At 41.1% G+C, this 15,872-nt stretch overlaps 1 protein-coding gene across 2 annotated transcripts; it reads right to left on the bottom strand.

Moving 5' to 3' along the window:
* Nucleotides 1-2,371: 2,371 nt before the first annotated feature.
* allc (allantoicase) lies at nucleotides 2,372-15,285 on the bottom strand. Of its 2 annotated transcripts, XM_039781772.1 has the most exons (11): nucleotides 15,077-15,284; nucleotides 14,425-14,475; nucleotides 13,525-13,612; nucleotides 13,205-13,324; nucleotides 11,778-11,857; nucleotides 10,105-10,237; nucleotides 6,860-7,015; nucleotides 6,652-6,725; nucleotides 5,464-5,572; nucleotides 3,660-3,778; nucleotides 2,372-2,646 (listed from the first exon to the last, which is right to left on the bottom strand). In XM_039781772.1, the coding sequence occupies exons 1-11, from the start codon at nucleotides 15,164-15,166 to the stop codon at nucleotides 2,464-2,466; spliced, it is 1,203 nt and encodes a 400-aa protein (XP_039637706.1). In that variant the 5' UTR covers nucleotides 15,167-15,284; the 3' UTR covers nucleotides 2,372-2,463. The 2 variants fall into 2 exon arrangements, with proteins under 2 accessions (XP_039637706.1, XP_039637707.1); XM_039781773.1 differs by lacking the exon at nucleotides 6,860-7,015 and having other exon boundaries at nucleotides 15,077-15,285.
* Nucleotides 15,286-15,872: the final 587 nt, after the last annotated feature.

Below are 15,872 nucleotides of genomic sequence, written 5' to 3'. Positions count from 1 at the left end.
AGTTCCTCTGACCGCAGTTCCTGTAACTCTTTCAGCTCCTACTTCAGGACAGGCTCTTTTACCTTTTCTGCATAGTGGTGGTTAGATGGCTGTGTTATAATAACAAAAGGTCAGTTCCTATGGCCACTTGGCCAGTGTGAATGCAAAACCGACACACACACACACACACACACACACACACACACACACACACACACACACACACTAAGGCATAGATATCCGAACTGAGCCCGACTGCACACAAAACACATGTAGTTTATAAATCTGATGTTTGATTCTAAAGTAAACTAGCCGACAATATAACGGCTACAAGTCCAGCTGAGATGATGAGACTGGTTGGATCCTTTACAACACAGGTGTCAAACTCAAGGCCCGCAGGCCAAATCTGGCCCCTCGCAGATTTTGATCCGGCCCTGAGGTTTAGGTTTAGGTTCACAATAGATGTTGGCACACCTAACTTTTATCACTTTTCTGAAGTTTTTGTCACTTTTGTTTACATTTTTTTTCAATGTTTTTGCCACTTTTTCAGAGTTTTTTTTGTGCTTTTTCCTAATGTTACTTTTCCAATGTTTATGGCACTTTTCCCAAAAAAAATTTTGCTGATTTTTCCCACGCTTTTTTCAATATTATTGCCACTTTTTCCGACATTTTTTTGCAACGTTTTCCGACATGTTTTTCCAAAATTTGTGCCACTTTTTCAGATGATTTGTCCTGATGTTTTCAGAATGAGAATGACAAAGGGCTTTATTGCCAAGTACGTTTTTTACACATACAAGGAATTTGTCATGGTGTTGTTGGTGCATGTCACACATTCTCTAAATATAAGAGCAATAAAAAAAATATAAACAATATAAGTATAAACATATACACACAGTATATATTAATAAAGATAAAAATAAAAATGTAAATAAATAATAAAATAAGTTAAACAGTAGTAAAAAGGAATGCTACAACAGAGTAGGTACAGTGGCATGTAGAGCCAGAGGTGTAGTGTAGAGAGAGTCAGGGTGGGTTCCCAGGCCTTGTTGATAAGGCTAGTGGGGGAAGGGGAAAAAACTGTTAATGTGGTGTGTGATTGTGGTCCTGATGGACCTCAGCCTCCTGCCAGAGCAGAGGGACTCAAAGAGCCACTCCTTTTGACTTTTGATGCTTTTGCGATGATGGCTGAGGAACTTTTCCCCAACTTTTTTTAAGGACTTTATGTCGACCAAACTGTAAGTGAGAAGACTTTCTAAGACATGCGATAATACGGTCAAAGATATTTGACTTTTCTCTTAAATAAAACCATGTCAGTAAACTCTACATCTTGCCCTTTATGTGATTCTCATTTTCACGAAGTTCAGTTTGACACCCCTGCTTTAAACTTTCGAAAATATTTTAATACTTTAACTACATTTTCCTGATGATACTTACAGACTTGTACTGCAGTAAAGGATCTGAATACTTCTTGCAGCGCTGCCTCGGGGTTACACACAGTTTGCCCCGTGACAGAAACAGAAGAATTAACGATGTAAACGCACATGCACGCTGATAAAGTCTAACGAGGTCCATGTGACTCAGGTGTGTGTTGTTGAATAATTTGCTGCACCCTCAGCAGTGTCTACAATCACAGAATCAGCATCTTCATCTCAAACATACAGAGAATCATAAGAAATATATCTCAGAAGCCAAAAAATACATCAAGGAAGATATAAAACTGGACATTTGCTGATTAAAAGTCGAATAAGCAACTAAGCTTATGACAGCTCTATGTTCCCACAGTCCTATGTTAACACATTTCTAAGAGTCATCAAATTAGATTTTATCCCCCTAACGCTAAAATGTTGTGGGAGCATAGGGCTTAAATTGAAGGAAAATGTAGGAACACAAGACCTAATTTTGAAAATGTCCTAGAAATGTGGGAACATAGGGCCTAATTTTAAGAAAAATCTTAGAAATGTGGTAACATAGGTCCTAAATTTAAGAAAGATTTTAGAAATGTGGGAACATAGGGCCTAAATTTAAGAAAAATCTTAGAAATGTGGGAACATGGGCCTAACTTTAAGAAAAATCTTAGAAATGTGGGAAATTGGGGCCTAAATTTAAGAAAAAATCTTAGAAATGTGGGAACACGGGCCTCATTTTAAGAAAAATCTTAGAAATGTGGGAACATAGGTCCTAATTTTAAGAAAAATCTTAGAAATGTGGGAACAGAGGGCCTAATTTTAAGAAAAATCTTAGAAATGTTGGAACATAGGTCCTAATTTTAAGAAAAATCTTAGAAATGTGGGAACATAGAGCCTAATTTTAAGAAAAATCTTAGAAATGTGGGAACATAGGGCTGACCCCGAAACGAGACATTGGTTCATTATTAAAGGGCCTCAGACGTTGCCGTGAATTTCAGTTTTTATTTGACTTATTTTATGACTAGTGAAACGTCACCAAACAGATTGAATTCAGCGACAGAGGTCAGTGTTTCCAGCGTCACAGTTTGGACGTCGCCAGTGTCTTCTGATTGGCCGGCGCTGCGCTGGCGGGCGCGGCTCGGCCCCAGAGGCGGAGGCGGCTGACTCCTCCGTCCGGAGCGATGATGAGGCGGACGTGGCTGGTGGTGGAGTGGCGAGCGAGCTCGGCGGCGCCGTACAGATGTCTGTGGTGAGGCCGAAGCTGCAACAGACAGGAAGCAGTTCAGACTCAAACAATCATCATCATACAAAACATCTTCTGAGGAAGTTCAGGCATTGAAAGCTGATTTTTAGGATAGTTTTCTGTTTTCTTAAATGAACACAACATGAATTGCTTTGAAAATCATCATTTTAAGGCTGAATGAAATAACTCAGTATTAGGACCTTTAATTGAAGAGACATTAAGTCATTAAAGGGATACTTCACCGATTAGCATTAAGCTTTGTATCAGTAGAAACCTGGAAGTATTTTCGAATGACTATGCTTCCCTCCCTCATGTCCCCTTGAGACCAGAGATAGCTGTATTGTGTCTGGGAAAAAAAACTCTGATGATGCAAAAATCGTCATTTTGCATCATCGATACAAGTTTTTTTTCCAGACACAATACAGCTATCTCTCATCTCAGGGGGACATGAGGGAGGGAAGCATAGTCATTCGAAAATACTACCGTGTTTCTACTGATACAAAGCTTAATGCTAATCGGTGAAGTATCCCTTCAATAAAACCCATTACAATGTATAACATGTGTGCTTTGATGTAAGGTTTATGATGTTCAAAAAACAATCCTAAAAGGTAATGGAATGTAAACCAACAACTCCTCCAAATCCTCCGAGGATATCGTTTCAGAACTGGTATGGCCACTAGATGGCGCCGCCACTAGAAACATCAATATAGGTCAGAATGATGCTGGAACAAATGGGTTAGGGGGAAGTTTTATTCGGGGAGAGGAGATAGATATACACAAAATGATCAAAAACGTACAACAAACAACCCAAAATGACCACAAAGAAACGTAAAATGACTGCAAAACGTCTACTTAGAGACACACAAAATGAATACAAAGGGATGCAAAATGACTACAATTTAAAACTACGAGACTCTTGGTAATGTGACTCAATTGCTCCACAACGCAAACATATTCCTGATGGATTTCTCATTGAAGATCAACGTATAAAAATTAGGGAAGTGGAAATGGTTTCACAGGAGTAAACATACTTTCTGAGGGGGGAGAAGGACCTGCCATTTCCCAGAATTCCACCTGGCCTCGATGCACTGAGCTTCCTCTTCGGGGGTCAAAAGACAAACCTCGATCTTGCAAGAGTCTGGGAAGTTACCTGCACGGACACACAGAAGTTGTTTCCTTTTGCTTATGATGGAAAATTTCAGGGATTAGAGGTGTTGAAATTAATCAAATAATCGATGCATCGAATCGTGGACATGGATGATGCTGCATCGATAATCGACCGGCTCATAATTGATTATTTCTGTTTACAATTTAATGTAGGCCTAACAACCTTTCTGTTTACATATTCTGTCCCATGGCATGACAATTTCACTTTATGAGGTTTTTTAACATTAATATGCATTCCCCCAGCCTGCCTATGGTCCCCCAGTGGTAGAAATGGTGATAGGTGTAAACCGAGCCCTGGGTATCCTGCTCTGTCTTTGAGAAAATGAAAGCTCAGATGGACCAATCAGGAACGTTCTCCTTATGAGGTCATAAGGAGCAAGGTTACCTCCCCTTTCTCTTCTTTGCCCGCCCAGAGAATTTGGCCCCCCATGAGAGAGAGAGAGAGAGAGACATCATGGCTTTCAAACGAGCAAAGTGGCAGTTGGTCAAGACCACACCCTCCACCTTGCCCCCCCCCCCCTTTCTCCTCCTCAGTAGCTACAGACACAGAAATGGCACATCCTAAGGAAAGCTCATTGTGGGACTGGCTCTATTGGCTGTAATTCTGCACCAAGGCTGAATTTTGGGAAAGAGATTTCAGATACAGTATTAGGGGACCACGAAGGGCTTTATAAAAGAGACTTCAGATACAGTATTAGGGGACCACGAAGGTCTATATAAAAGAGACTTCAGATACAGTATTAGGGGAACACTAAGGCCTATATAAAAGAGACTTCAGATACAGTATTAGGGGACCACTAAGGTCTATATAAAAGAGACTTCAGATACAGTATTAGGGGACCACTAAGGTCTATATAAAAGAGACTTCAGATACAGTATTAGGGGACCACTAAGGCCTATATAAAAGAGACTTCAGATACAGTATTAGGGGACCACTAAGGTCTATATAAAAAGAGACTTCAGATACAGTATTAGGGGACCACGAAAGGCTTTATAAAAGAGACTTCAGATACAGTATTAGGGGACCACTAAGGTCTATATAAAAGAGACTTCAGATACAGTATTAGGGGACCACTAAGATCTATATAAAGAGACTTCAGATACAGCATTAGGGGACCACTAAGGTCTATATAAAAGAGACTTCAGATACAGTATTAGGGGACCACTAAGGTCTATATAAAAGAGACTTCAGATACAGTATTAGGGGACCACTAAGGTCTATATAAAAGAGACTTCAGATACAGTATTAGGGGACCACTAAGGTCTATATAAAAGAGACTTCAGATACAGTATTAGGGGACCACTAAGGCCTAAATAAAAGAGACTTCAGATACATTATTAGGGGGACCACTAAGGTCTATATAAAAGCATCCAAAGAGCACCATGTTATGGGACCTTAAAAACATTTGGTATGAAACATCCAAAAGAATACGAGTTGTGCATGAAGGAATCTCCAGACAGCAGCCAGAATGCAGCAACTTCAGGTACGGCAAAGGAAGGACAGTCCCTGTTTACTTCATTCATGTGTTCACTGTGTTCATGGACTGAGGATGGGAGGAGGAGTCAGCAGAATCTTAACCAGTGGATTTGGGATACGGCCAAACACCCAAAAACTGGATTCGGTGCATCCCTAGAAAATGCAACACTAGTGTTGATGTGTGTTAGGACCTTTAAAGTGGTTTGTGTCAACTTCGATGCTGCCGATCACTCCGGGATGTCCGAGACGAAACACCGCCCACTCCCAGCCGGGAACCTGCAGGATGCCTCGCTCGTCCACCTGCAGGAGACGTTTTACAGCTGTCTAACTAGCGGTTGCACAGACTAGTGTAGAAATATTTTAGTAACAAAATGTGTGTACATGCTCGTTGTAAAAGAGCTGTGTTAGTCATTGAGGAAGTGGTTAAAAGTACTGCGGGTGACCTCTGATTCACAGAAAATTAAGCTTAAGTCATAAAAATTGTCTAGGCTTTTATGGAATAGAGGTGCATTGTTTGAAGTTTGCGAGAACAGAAGAGGAAGTTGCACCAGACAGAGGCCCCGACCTTGTGGTGTGTGTAAGATAAAAGTTTCTGTCTAAAAAAACAGAGGATACCCCCACTTGTGAGGATAGGATAAAAGCTTGAAGGAGAGAACAGATCGGAGCTCATAATTCGGAGGGCATCTTGGTGGACTGAGCTCTGATTTGATGTCTGTTTCTAGGGAAACTTAGACTCTGTTTGTGAACCCACAGCTGTGTTGTAACTCTTATGCTGGACTCAGTAAACTAGGCTTAACTGAACTCTTCATCTCAGATTGATCCTTGTGTAAACTTACGTCCGATGAAAGAAGGCGCGGGACTTAATAAATTGGAGTCAGATTTGACAGGCTTTAGTTGATGTCAAGCTCAAAACTACTTGGAGCTTGACATTGACTAGTCCTTGATCATTTGATTTTGCAACGCATTCTCACAAACGGGTTCATATGATATTGTACGAAAATGTATTCACACCAAAACGTGAGATATCATATGAAACTAGGAGACCACCGGCTGAAAACTGGGTAGTTAAACTCACTGCAATAGCGCTTGCTGATAAATGTATAAATAAACAAAGGTTGATATTAAAGAGAGGCAATTTCAATCATGTGAATTTATTAATGACAAAAATCTTGACTTTGTGTGCATACATGTTTGGGAAATGTGTGGATGTTTTTGGTAAGATTATGTTTTTTAAAAGTGAGGACCATTTTAAGAATCTGAGATCTTTCTTAGAAACATTACATCCTCTTCTCTCTTCCTGAGATGCTTGTTTGAGGATGTAAGCTAGAGTAAAGTAAATATTAATGTTAAGGTGAGTGTGTGTGTGTGTGTGTTTAAACCTGCAGGTGTTTGGGTCTGTCCAGTCTGCGAGCTGTTTCCCAGCCGTCGGCCATGTTGACAGCTCGGCCGAGACCTGCAAACACAGCACACCAGTATCACCAGTCCACTACCGGTCCATGTCCACAGGCAGCAATAAATAACATATCACTTTTCTTACAACAATCAAAATAAAAATGTATTGCACAAATTCTTTGTGCTGGTTCCAACCAATCATGTTGCGTGGATGCCCAAAGTGGGCGTCGCTGTAGCCGAGGCAGACGCCCCCATTGGTCAGAGCCACCAGGTCGACGTCCTGCTGGGGGGAGACAGACGACCAGTCCCTCTGTCCCACACCGTACACCCGCAGCCTCGCTATCCCTCCATCTGATGACACAAATAAACTACAGTATAGAGAGGCGAAGTCCCGCCCCTTCCTGTGTCCAACATGGGAACTTCTTTCAGTAACAATGTGTCTGGTAGTGAACGGGATGACACTAATAATGTTTTGGTCCTGTTTGAATTTGTTGTGGATCAGTGTCTGTCTCCCTGTCCCGGCCTGTTTTCCTGTTCCCCTTTCCCTTGTGTGTGTTTGTCTCCACCGGCTGTGGCATGTCACTCCAAGAGGATCTAGGTCAAGGGGCGTGGCCACTCTCACCTGCTCTGCTCCAGCCAGCTGCAGCTCATTCCAGTAATCAACCAGCAGTTATCCACCCGGGCTGTTCACCTCTTCAGCGCCAGTTCGTTGCAACCATTCTCGTGGTAAGGTGGCTCTACTCTGTGCTTGAGAGAATTAACTCCTGTTTTCTCTGTTTCTAGCATAATTGTTGCCTCTTTTGTGCTTTGGCTCACGCATTCTATCTCTGTTTAGATTCCGCCTCTGGACCTGCTGCTCATCAGCTCTCATCTACCTCCTCGCTGCCTACTCACCTCGCCGCTCCGTTCTCAACCAGCCATTCCACCCAGCCCTCATCTTCGCTGCCTGGCCACACACCCGCCTTCTGATCTCCAGCTTCGACCCCACCCGGAGCTGCTCTCCTGGCCATTTCCCTCCTCCACAATCTACATTGTTCCTAATAAACACTCTAAACCGCTCATCTGTGTTTGTGTGCCTGTTCTCAGTTCTGGGTCTAACTGGAGCCTAACAGAATTGAGCCATGGATTACACGTGTTTGTCAGTTTAAAAGCGAGTGGAGAAAGTCTCAGTTTGTGGTAAAACTGCTGAAGTATCAGACTGTGAAAATGCATCATTAAAAAGACTCGTCAGCCCAAAGAGTCTTAGTGATGTCTCTCTGAAGCTTCAGTACCAGGATGTAACATTACTCACTTCCACAGGAAGGGGAGGGACTTTACCTCTCTATTATTATTATATTTATTATATTTGATAAAGTGTGTGTGTGTGTGTGTATATGTGTGTGTATGTATGTGTGTGTGTGTCTGTTTGTGTGTATATGTGTGTGTGTGTGTGTGTGTGTGTGTGTGTGTGTATATGTGTGTGTATGTATGTGTGTGTGTGTCTTTGTGTGTATGTGTGTGTGTGTGTGTGTGTGTGTGTGTGTGGTGGGGGGGGTGTGTGTGTGGGCGGGGGGCCCCGGCTTGTGGGGTTTGGGGGGGGGGGGGGGGGTTTTTTTTTGGGGGGGGGGGGGGGGGGGTTACCTCCCCCCCTGGACAAGTTAAAACTCAAACATGTTACTTCACATTATGTGAACATTACGTCTATGTTACCGATTTGAAACGATACATTTTTTCCCCCGCAATCCCGGGCAGCGGACACAGCGGTACCCCGGTCAGCGGGCCGCTAACGTTAGACCCAGCCCGCTGTTCAGCTCATTCTCTATAAGCGATGCAGCATGAAAGCACGGCGAACCTGCCGGTGTTAGTTAGCTAATGTTAGCTTGCTAACTCCGCCTTAACGTTACCTCCTCGCCACATCTTTGACAGAAAATGAGAGACCCGGTGCTAATACGGCACCGGTGCCTAAACGACCGGTATCTACCGGACCGAATTGCAACGCGGATTTTGGTGCCACTGAAATGCCTGCGCTTCTCTCTGATGCTCCGAAAACTGACGTTAGAGGCAACTTAAACATCGCCGCATGTCACGCTAGTTAACACTACACTTGGCAGCAGCTAACGTTAGCCTACCGTTAGCTATCAGCTGGAGTAAACACTGTTAAAATGCTGACAGCTAAACGGTGTAAAAGTTTGTCTGTCTGTATTTCACTGGAGAGGAACGTATGACAGCGTGCAGCTGCTGTTGTCGGAAAAACACAGATGTTGCGTTCACTTGAAATTGGCCTCGCCATACTCGTGCTGCATTCAAAGCTGTTGTAAAATACCCCTTTCCCATCCAGTGGTCGTTTTTGCCGTTCTATAATGTCGTTGTTTTGTGCTCCTTTTTGAAACAAATAAATAAATAAATAATATGCAGATTAAATATCAGGTAATAATCAACTGTAAAGTAGCTACACCTTTTAAAAGATCTCTAAATCAGCCTCAGCTGGGTAGAAATTAGTGAAATTGTATAAAAATAATAAAATATAAAACGTTAACACCAACATTTAGTGGCAAAATCCATTGTTATGTCTACAAAATTATTTTAGATATAGTATAAGTTCAAGTTTAAGTCACCACTACGTCTGGTAAAAATATTGACTTAGTATCTCAGAATATAAACTAAGAATCTCAAAGTAATGAGAAAATGTAAAATATTGACTTAGAATCTCAATATATTGACTTAGTATCTCAATATATTGACTTATTTCAAAATATTGACTTAGTATCTCAATATATTGACTTATCCCAAAATATTGACTTAGTATCTCTATATACAGATTTAGTAACTCAGAATATTGACTAAGAATCTCAAACCAATGAGAACATTTAAAATATTGACTTACAATATCAATATATCGACTCAATATCTCAAAGTATCGACTTAGTATCTCAATATATTGACTTAGTAACTTAGAATATTGACTAGGAATCTGAAAGTAATGACAAACTTTAAAATATTGACTTTGAATCTCAATATAAACTTCTGCACACCGGCGTGCAACACATTACTTTGTATTCTGGAGTCTGGAGATCCTTTTTTCTTGTTGAAGGGGAAATCTATTGTTGAGACACGTTTGTTTCTACTGTTTCAACTGAATTTTATTAATGCTGATAGTGTTTGGATGCTTTCAACGGTTTGTTCGAATTCTGCATTAGCAAAACAATTTTTTTTTATAAAATGATGACTCTTTACCCGGATAAGTGACTTTTGTGCATGGACAAGTGAAATGTAAATGTACTTGTCCAAAGAACAAGTGCCTCAAAAAGTTATTGACAAGCCCTGGTGTATATGTGTGTGTATGTATGTGTGTGTGTGTCTGTTTTTTGTGTATATGTGCGTGTGTATGTATGTGTGTGTTTGTATGTGCGCGTGTGTGTGTGCGTGCGTGTGTGTGTGTGTGTGTGTGTGTGCGTGTGTACCTGGGTGCATGTTGAGGCGAAGGTGTGTGACTCGGTGGTTAAAGTTGACCTTGCAGTAGTTGTGGCAGCAGTCTGAGTATCCGGGTTTCAGCTGCGACACACACAACAGCTCCGGCCACACCTCCGAGCCCAGCTGCCAATCACATTTACCAAAGGATCAATGTGCAACCTTCACACACAAGATGGTTTTCTGTAGTACTATTGCGTTGCCTGATATCAGACAGAATTGTCAACTCGTTACACTTCAGTCCGACATTTCCTCCCCTATAACCATATTTAAGTCTACACATTTAAACTTCCTATTAATGTTCACATTGACAGACTAGGTTAGGCAAGTAAAGCAGGAGAAATACAGTACTTGCTTTTACGCATGCATGTGCACTTGAAAGGTGCCTCATGTATTCTGCGTCTGTTTGGAGCGTTGGTTATGCATCTCTTAAGAAATTAACGGTATGTGCCCGCAAGAAGAAGAAGAAAAGGTGAAACAAGGTGCATCCCATGTTGCCTAAATTGCCTCCTAGTCAGGGGGATTCGATTGTCCCTAAACAATCACCAGAGCCAGCTAACTTCTAACTTGAATTGGGATTTTGAAAATCCAAAAGTGATGCTCTTCTAGACTTTCCAAATGATAATGGACTGAGAGTACATTCTGATAGTTAAATGAGACATTTTGCTCAAAACAATTTATCCAATGTCTAACAGCAGCAACAGCAGCGATGGAGAAGTTTACGGCGGAGCCGATGACATAAGCACAAGTTTAACTAACTTGTTTGTGATTGGCCAGCGAGCCCAGTTGCCAGAAAACGCACACAACATATTTGTATTTTATTAATGAATTTTTATTAACCTTTATTTTACCAGGAAATAATCCCATTGAGATTCAGAATCTCACCCAGGAAACAGGTGTCTCTGTCGTCCTGTCCTAGTCGTATTGGTGTGTAAACATAACTGTCGTCGCTGCATGACGTTCACTTTTTGTAAACTCAACTGTAACGGCCTCTGAAAGGACCGTCACCTTGCTCTGTAACCAGCTCACAGTCACCTTTTCTCGGCTAAATTTAACTGTAATGATCGCTTAACTTAACTTAAGGTACAATTTTGTACTTTTAAGGGAACATTTGCTATATTTGCACCTTAGGGAACAAAATTGGACCTGCATTGTACCTCTTTTTATGTAATTTCATAGGATATCGTATGAATTGCTGCATTAGTTTTCGTAGGATATACTGACCCGGTAATCAGAATGCGTTGACTGAGAATACTTGTGTACTTTTACTGCATGAAGCTGTAATACCTTCTTACTTTTACTACTTTTAAACGTATTGCATGTGCACAAATGTGGATAAAACGTCTTGAGTCACTGGTGGTTGTTATTAATATCTGTGAAAGGACCGTCACCTTGTTGTGCTTTGTACCCAGCTTACAGTCACCTTTTCTCTGCTAAATTTAACCGTAAAGACCGCTTAACTTAACTTCATGTCATGTGACCGACTCGTGTTCGCCGTAATTTCGTAGGATATCATACGAACCTGTTTATGAATGTGTTGCAAGATACCAGATGAATCAGTAAACGCCACCATAATTCAAAGGTTTGGACCCAGGCCAAGTATGGTGGCCAGTACTTGCTGACACTGTCAGTGTTACCTAAGCAATCACATGACTGTCAGTGTTACCTTGGCAACAGCAGCCATCTGACTCTCGGATGCTGCCATGCCGGTTCGGTCTCCTTCCAGGGTGAAGTTGGGTGTATTGTCTGGTGAGGGAACATGTAAATATGAGTTATTGATGTCCACATATATCCTAGACTAAATCCACGAAAGTACATTTCTAGGATAATTGCCTGACAGCTTTGTTCCTCAACTTCCTCTCTGTGTTTCTGTTCTCAAACTCTGTTCTCTTCGGGAAACAACAATAAACTTTGAGCTAGCGAGCTACACGCTGAATATGTCAAGTTTTGAAGAAGATGTAGACGGTGCAAAAAGGCAGACCTGCTCGGTTCTTTCAGGGAATGTTTGTAAATATTTATAAAGAATATGTTTAGGGCATTTCCTCTCTAACTGGGAGTTTTTGGGACTGATTGATGGGATTGCTGTGGACGAAGTACACACAGAGATGCACTGGTAAGAGCTAATGAGGTTTAACCATGTATCAGTCTAGATAGCTCAGTATTGTTTTTCATCAGTTACCTTCATTTATTTTTTTTTGTTTTTTTTTTTTTGTTTGTGGTTGTTTTTATTTAAAAAAAAATTTTTTTTTTTCTTTAAAAAAAAAAGAAGGGCCATGTTTGTTTGGGTGTTGTGGTGGGGGGGGGGGGGGTTTTTTTTTTTTTTTAAAAAAAAAAAACCCCAAAAATTTTTTTTTTTCCTTGCGGCAATTTTTCCGTCGTGTTGTGTAAGAAACAACATGAGCGCTTGTTCTTGAACCGCCTACATTCAGGATTCTTGGAACATTTCCAATAATAGTTTCCAATAAAGGACGGTAATCAGCAGAGGATGCCCAACGAAAGCAAACAGTACTAGCTAGATGGCGGATTGTAACTTGGCATAACGTTAGCTTAGTGTCTTCAAATATTCTTCACATCTGTATTAGAGCCTGACTTATATATCGGCCGGCCGATATTATTGGCTGATATTAGGCATTTTCCAAGCTATCGGTATCGACATTAATAATGGCAGATAAATGAAAATTTGCCCAGAATGCACTTGAACACACCTCCCTGTAAGACCAGCACGCCCAGAATGCACTTGTACACACCTCCCTGTAAGACCAGCACGCCCAGAATGCACTTGAACACACCTCCCTGTAAGACTAGCACAGCTAGAATGCACCTGAACACACCTCCCTGTAAGACCAGCACGCCCAGAATGCACCTGAACACACCTCCCTGTAAGACCAGCACGCCCAGAATGCACCTGAACACACCTCCCTGTAAGACCAGCACGCCCATGGGCCACAGATGGGCGCAGGTGCATTTGCCATGAACGTAGGGGCTGGATGGGAAATTGACAACTGCGTCGGTCTTACACTAGCTGCGCCAGGGGCAATATAGGACCCTAAGAGTCTCATATTTTAGGAGATAACGAGTAAGAGCAGTTTGTACCCAGACAGCCAGCCTGGATGGAAACATAGGGCGAGTGGTTTCCAGTGAAGAAGGACGTATCGACATCGATGCCGTAGATCTGCCCTGGTACTCCCAGCTGGATGATGCACCAGTCATGACCTTCCAGAAAGAGTAAGACAAAAAAACAGAAAGATTAAGAATTGGTGGTGTTGACCTAAAACAACAGACACATAAACGTATGATCACAAAGGTTTCATTCATACATTTGTGTAAGTAAACGTATGTAAGTTCATTTTAAAGGTCCCATATCATGCTCATTTTCAGGTGCATACTTGTATTTTGGGTTTTCAGATACAGACCAGGTATTCGTTTTCTTCTCGTCTCCCATCCGTCCATCCACTTTCCAAACTCGGTGAAGGCAGAAGCGATGAATTGTGGCAACTCTCTCTGTACGAACACACACTCAGTACATGTTGGGAGACTCTTAAAGTTAACGTATAAGTCTGGTGATATGTTTCTCTATTTTTTTTATTGTACATACAGTACACTGTTCTGCTTCCCCAAATACCAGACCATCCATACCCAGAAAACAACTGTATAGGTTGTGCAAGCAGCAATTACGACCTATATTTATGTTTGTTGTTAGGCAGCGCCCTCTAGTGACCGTAGTAATTATCGCAGGGGAACAAGAGGACTTAAGGTGACGAAGTATAAAAAAACAAATAGGAGTTTAACTCAGGAGACCTTTCAAGTGAAAGCAAAAGTCAACAGTCACTTTTTTTTAAATTAACGGACTTTTTACAACCTTAACCTGGAATCCCCCCAGGTGCTGATGCGGTTATGTTGTTTGTGTTATCGTCTGGAATGCAACGGCAGCACCTCAGAAAGGGAGCGTTTCGCCTGCCTGACTCACAGATTTCATTGCTTTTGTCCTTTTTCCTGGATATTTGTGCTTCTTCCAAACAAGTGAGTAGTCTCCAGAGTTAAAAGTTTTCTCCCATTTAGTCAGGTTACAAACGACACAGATCAAAGATGTGCTTGAACCTGTGTATACCTTCATGCAAGTCTAGTTTAAAAATAAACTATATATTTGCATCTTTAAAGATTTACGTTTTTCTTCGGTAGAAACCGAGCTGAGAGACACATGAACATGAGATCTGTTGATGACAAGATACTTTTCCTTTAAAGTGACAGTAATGAATCCTATATGTGCAGCTGAACAACGTTGTCCTATAACTGATGTGAAGAATCAGTTGTACCTTCAGCAGGTTGGCAGCCGGAGCGAACCATTCGTCTGTTGCAAAAATAACCTGAAAGAGCAACAACAGAACACAATTTCACTTTATATGAATGAAAGAACAAAAAACAGAACTGAAAATATCCACATGTAATGTAAACACTGTATTCATAAATATTTTTAAGGAATAGTTCTCCATTTTAGGATACATGAATTAGGTTTATTGACCATGAATTTAAAACAAAACGTTGAAAAAAAGTGTGAAAAGCATAAAAAAAGTTGAAAAAATGCTGAAAATATCACAAAAAATTCAATATCTCTTTTGACTTGGATGGACAACAAGTTCATGGTCGACGGGAAGTCAACACAAGGGTTACGATGTGTGCACGTGTTATGTTTTTGAATGTGTTCCTGAGGGTTTTTTACAACTACGGAAGGGGCGTAACTTACAATACTTGCCAGTGCAATTCCCCCACATATCGTATGACAACATCCTTTACATAATTATAAACATTTGCACCATACATTGATGCAGAAAATGCAGCTTAACCTTCACATGCACATTCACCAGAATGGAAGAAATGATATGAATATATGAAAAATTTTGCTCAAAACTGTAGCTCTCAATCCCCCCACACGTTGAACCCAAAGTTACGCCTTTGACACTGACTCACCTTCCCACCGACCGCCTCACACGCCAGATCATTAAACTGCAGGAAGTCCGGCTCAGCTGCTGTCTTCGCGGCTGCTCTCCTCTCTGCCATGTTGAGATTTTATTAAAGTTTCTACCAAAATGTGAATAGATAAGTTGATGCAGTTGCTCGCTCTGCTTTCGCCTGATGAACATGTCAGACTGCTTCTGTGCTGAGGGACAAAGTTCAGCCAGAGACGGCAGGCTGTTTATTTAGACAGTGAGGGGTCACTGACTTCATGAACACGTATATTAAGCCCATACTGTTTATGTGTAGGCCTGTGACAATTATTACATAATTGTCTAATTACATTTTAATTTGCATGGTATGAATTTGAATTTTTACAGCTCTATACATGTGGACTACACTCTCACTTAATGCCCCACTCAAAATCACAAACACATCACCATGTCAATTATTCACCAAACTCTTCATAACCTTTAACTTAACTTTATTGACACATACGACAGATCGCAACATTCAGACATTCAGCTCAACACACAGTTGTGTTATGTACTATACCCGCAAGAGGTTTAAATATAGATATAACTGTTGGTTGCTTTCTTCAAATGTTTTTGTAGCTATTTCCAACGATTTGGGCGCTTTTTAAAATTTTTGGGGCACGTTTTTGCACCTTTTGGCTACTTTTTTGAATTATTTTAACTTTATTGACTAAGTGTGTTGATACATATGACAGATTGCTACATACAGAAATGCAACTACACTCACAGTTGCGTTAAGTGCTGTACCAGCAAGATGGTTGAATATAGATATTATA

Source organism: Perca fluviatilis, chromosome 18, assembly GCF_010015445.1.
Source record: "Perca fluviatilis chromosome 18, GENO_Pfluv_1.0, whole genome shotgun sequence".
NCBI classification, from domain to species: domain Eukaryota; kingdom Metazoa; phylum Chordata; class Actinopteri; order Perciformes; family Percidae; genus Perca; species Perca fluviatilis.
This window is presented reverse-complemented; position numbering and strand designations above follow the sequence as displayed.

Bases quoted from the DNA above. Each gene is read 5' to 3' on its own strand.
- allc (XM_039781772.1), bottom strand. From the start codon at position 15,166: ATGGCAGAGAGGAGAGCAGCCGCGAAGACAGCAGCTGAGCCGGACTTC. The intron at 11,858-13,204 runs GTACAAACTGCT...TTCCCTCACCAG, and splicing joins CATCCAGGCTGGCTGTCTGG to ACAATACACCCAACTTCACC. The intron at 5,573-6,651 runs GTTTAAACACAC...CGTCTCCTGCAG, and splicing joins ACAGACCCAAACACCTGCAG to GTGGACGAGCGAGGCATCCT.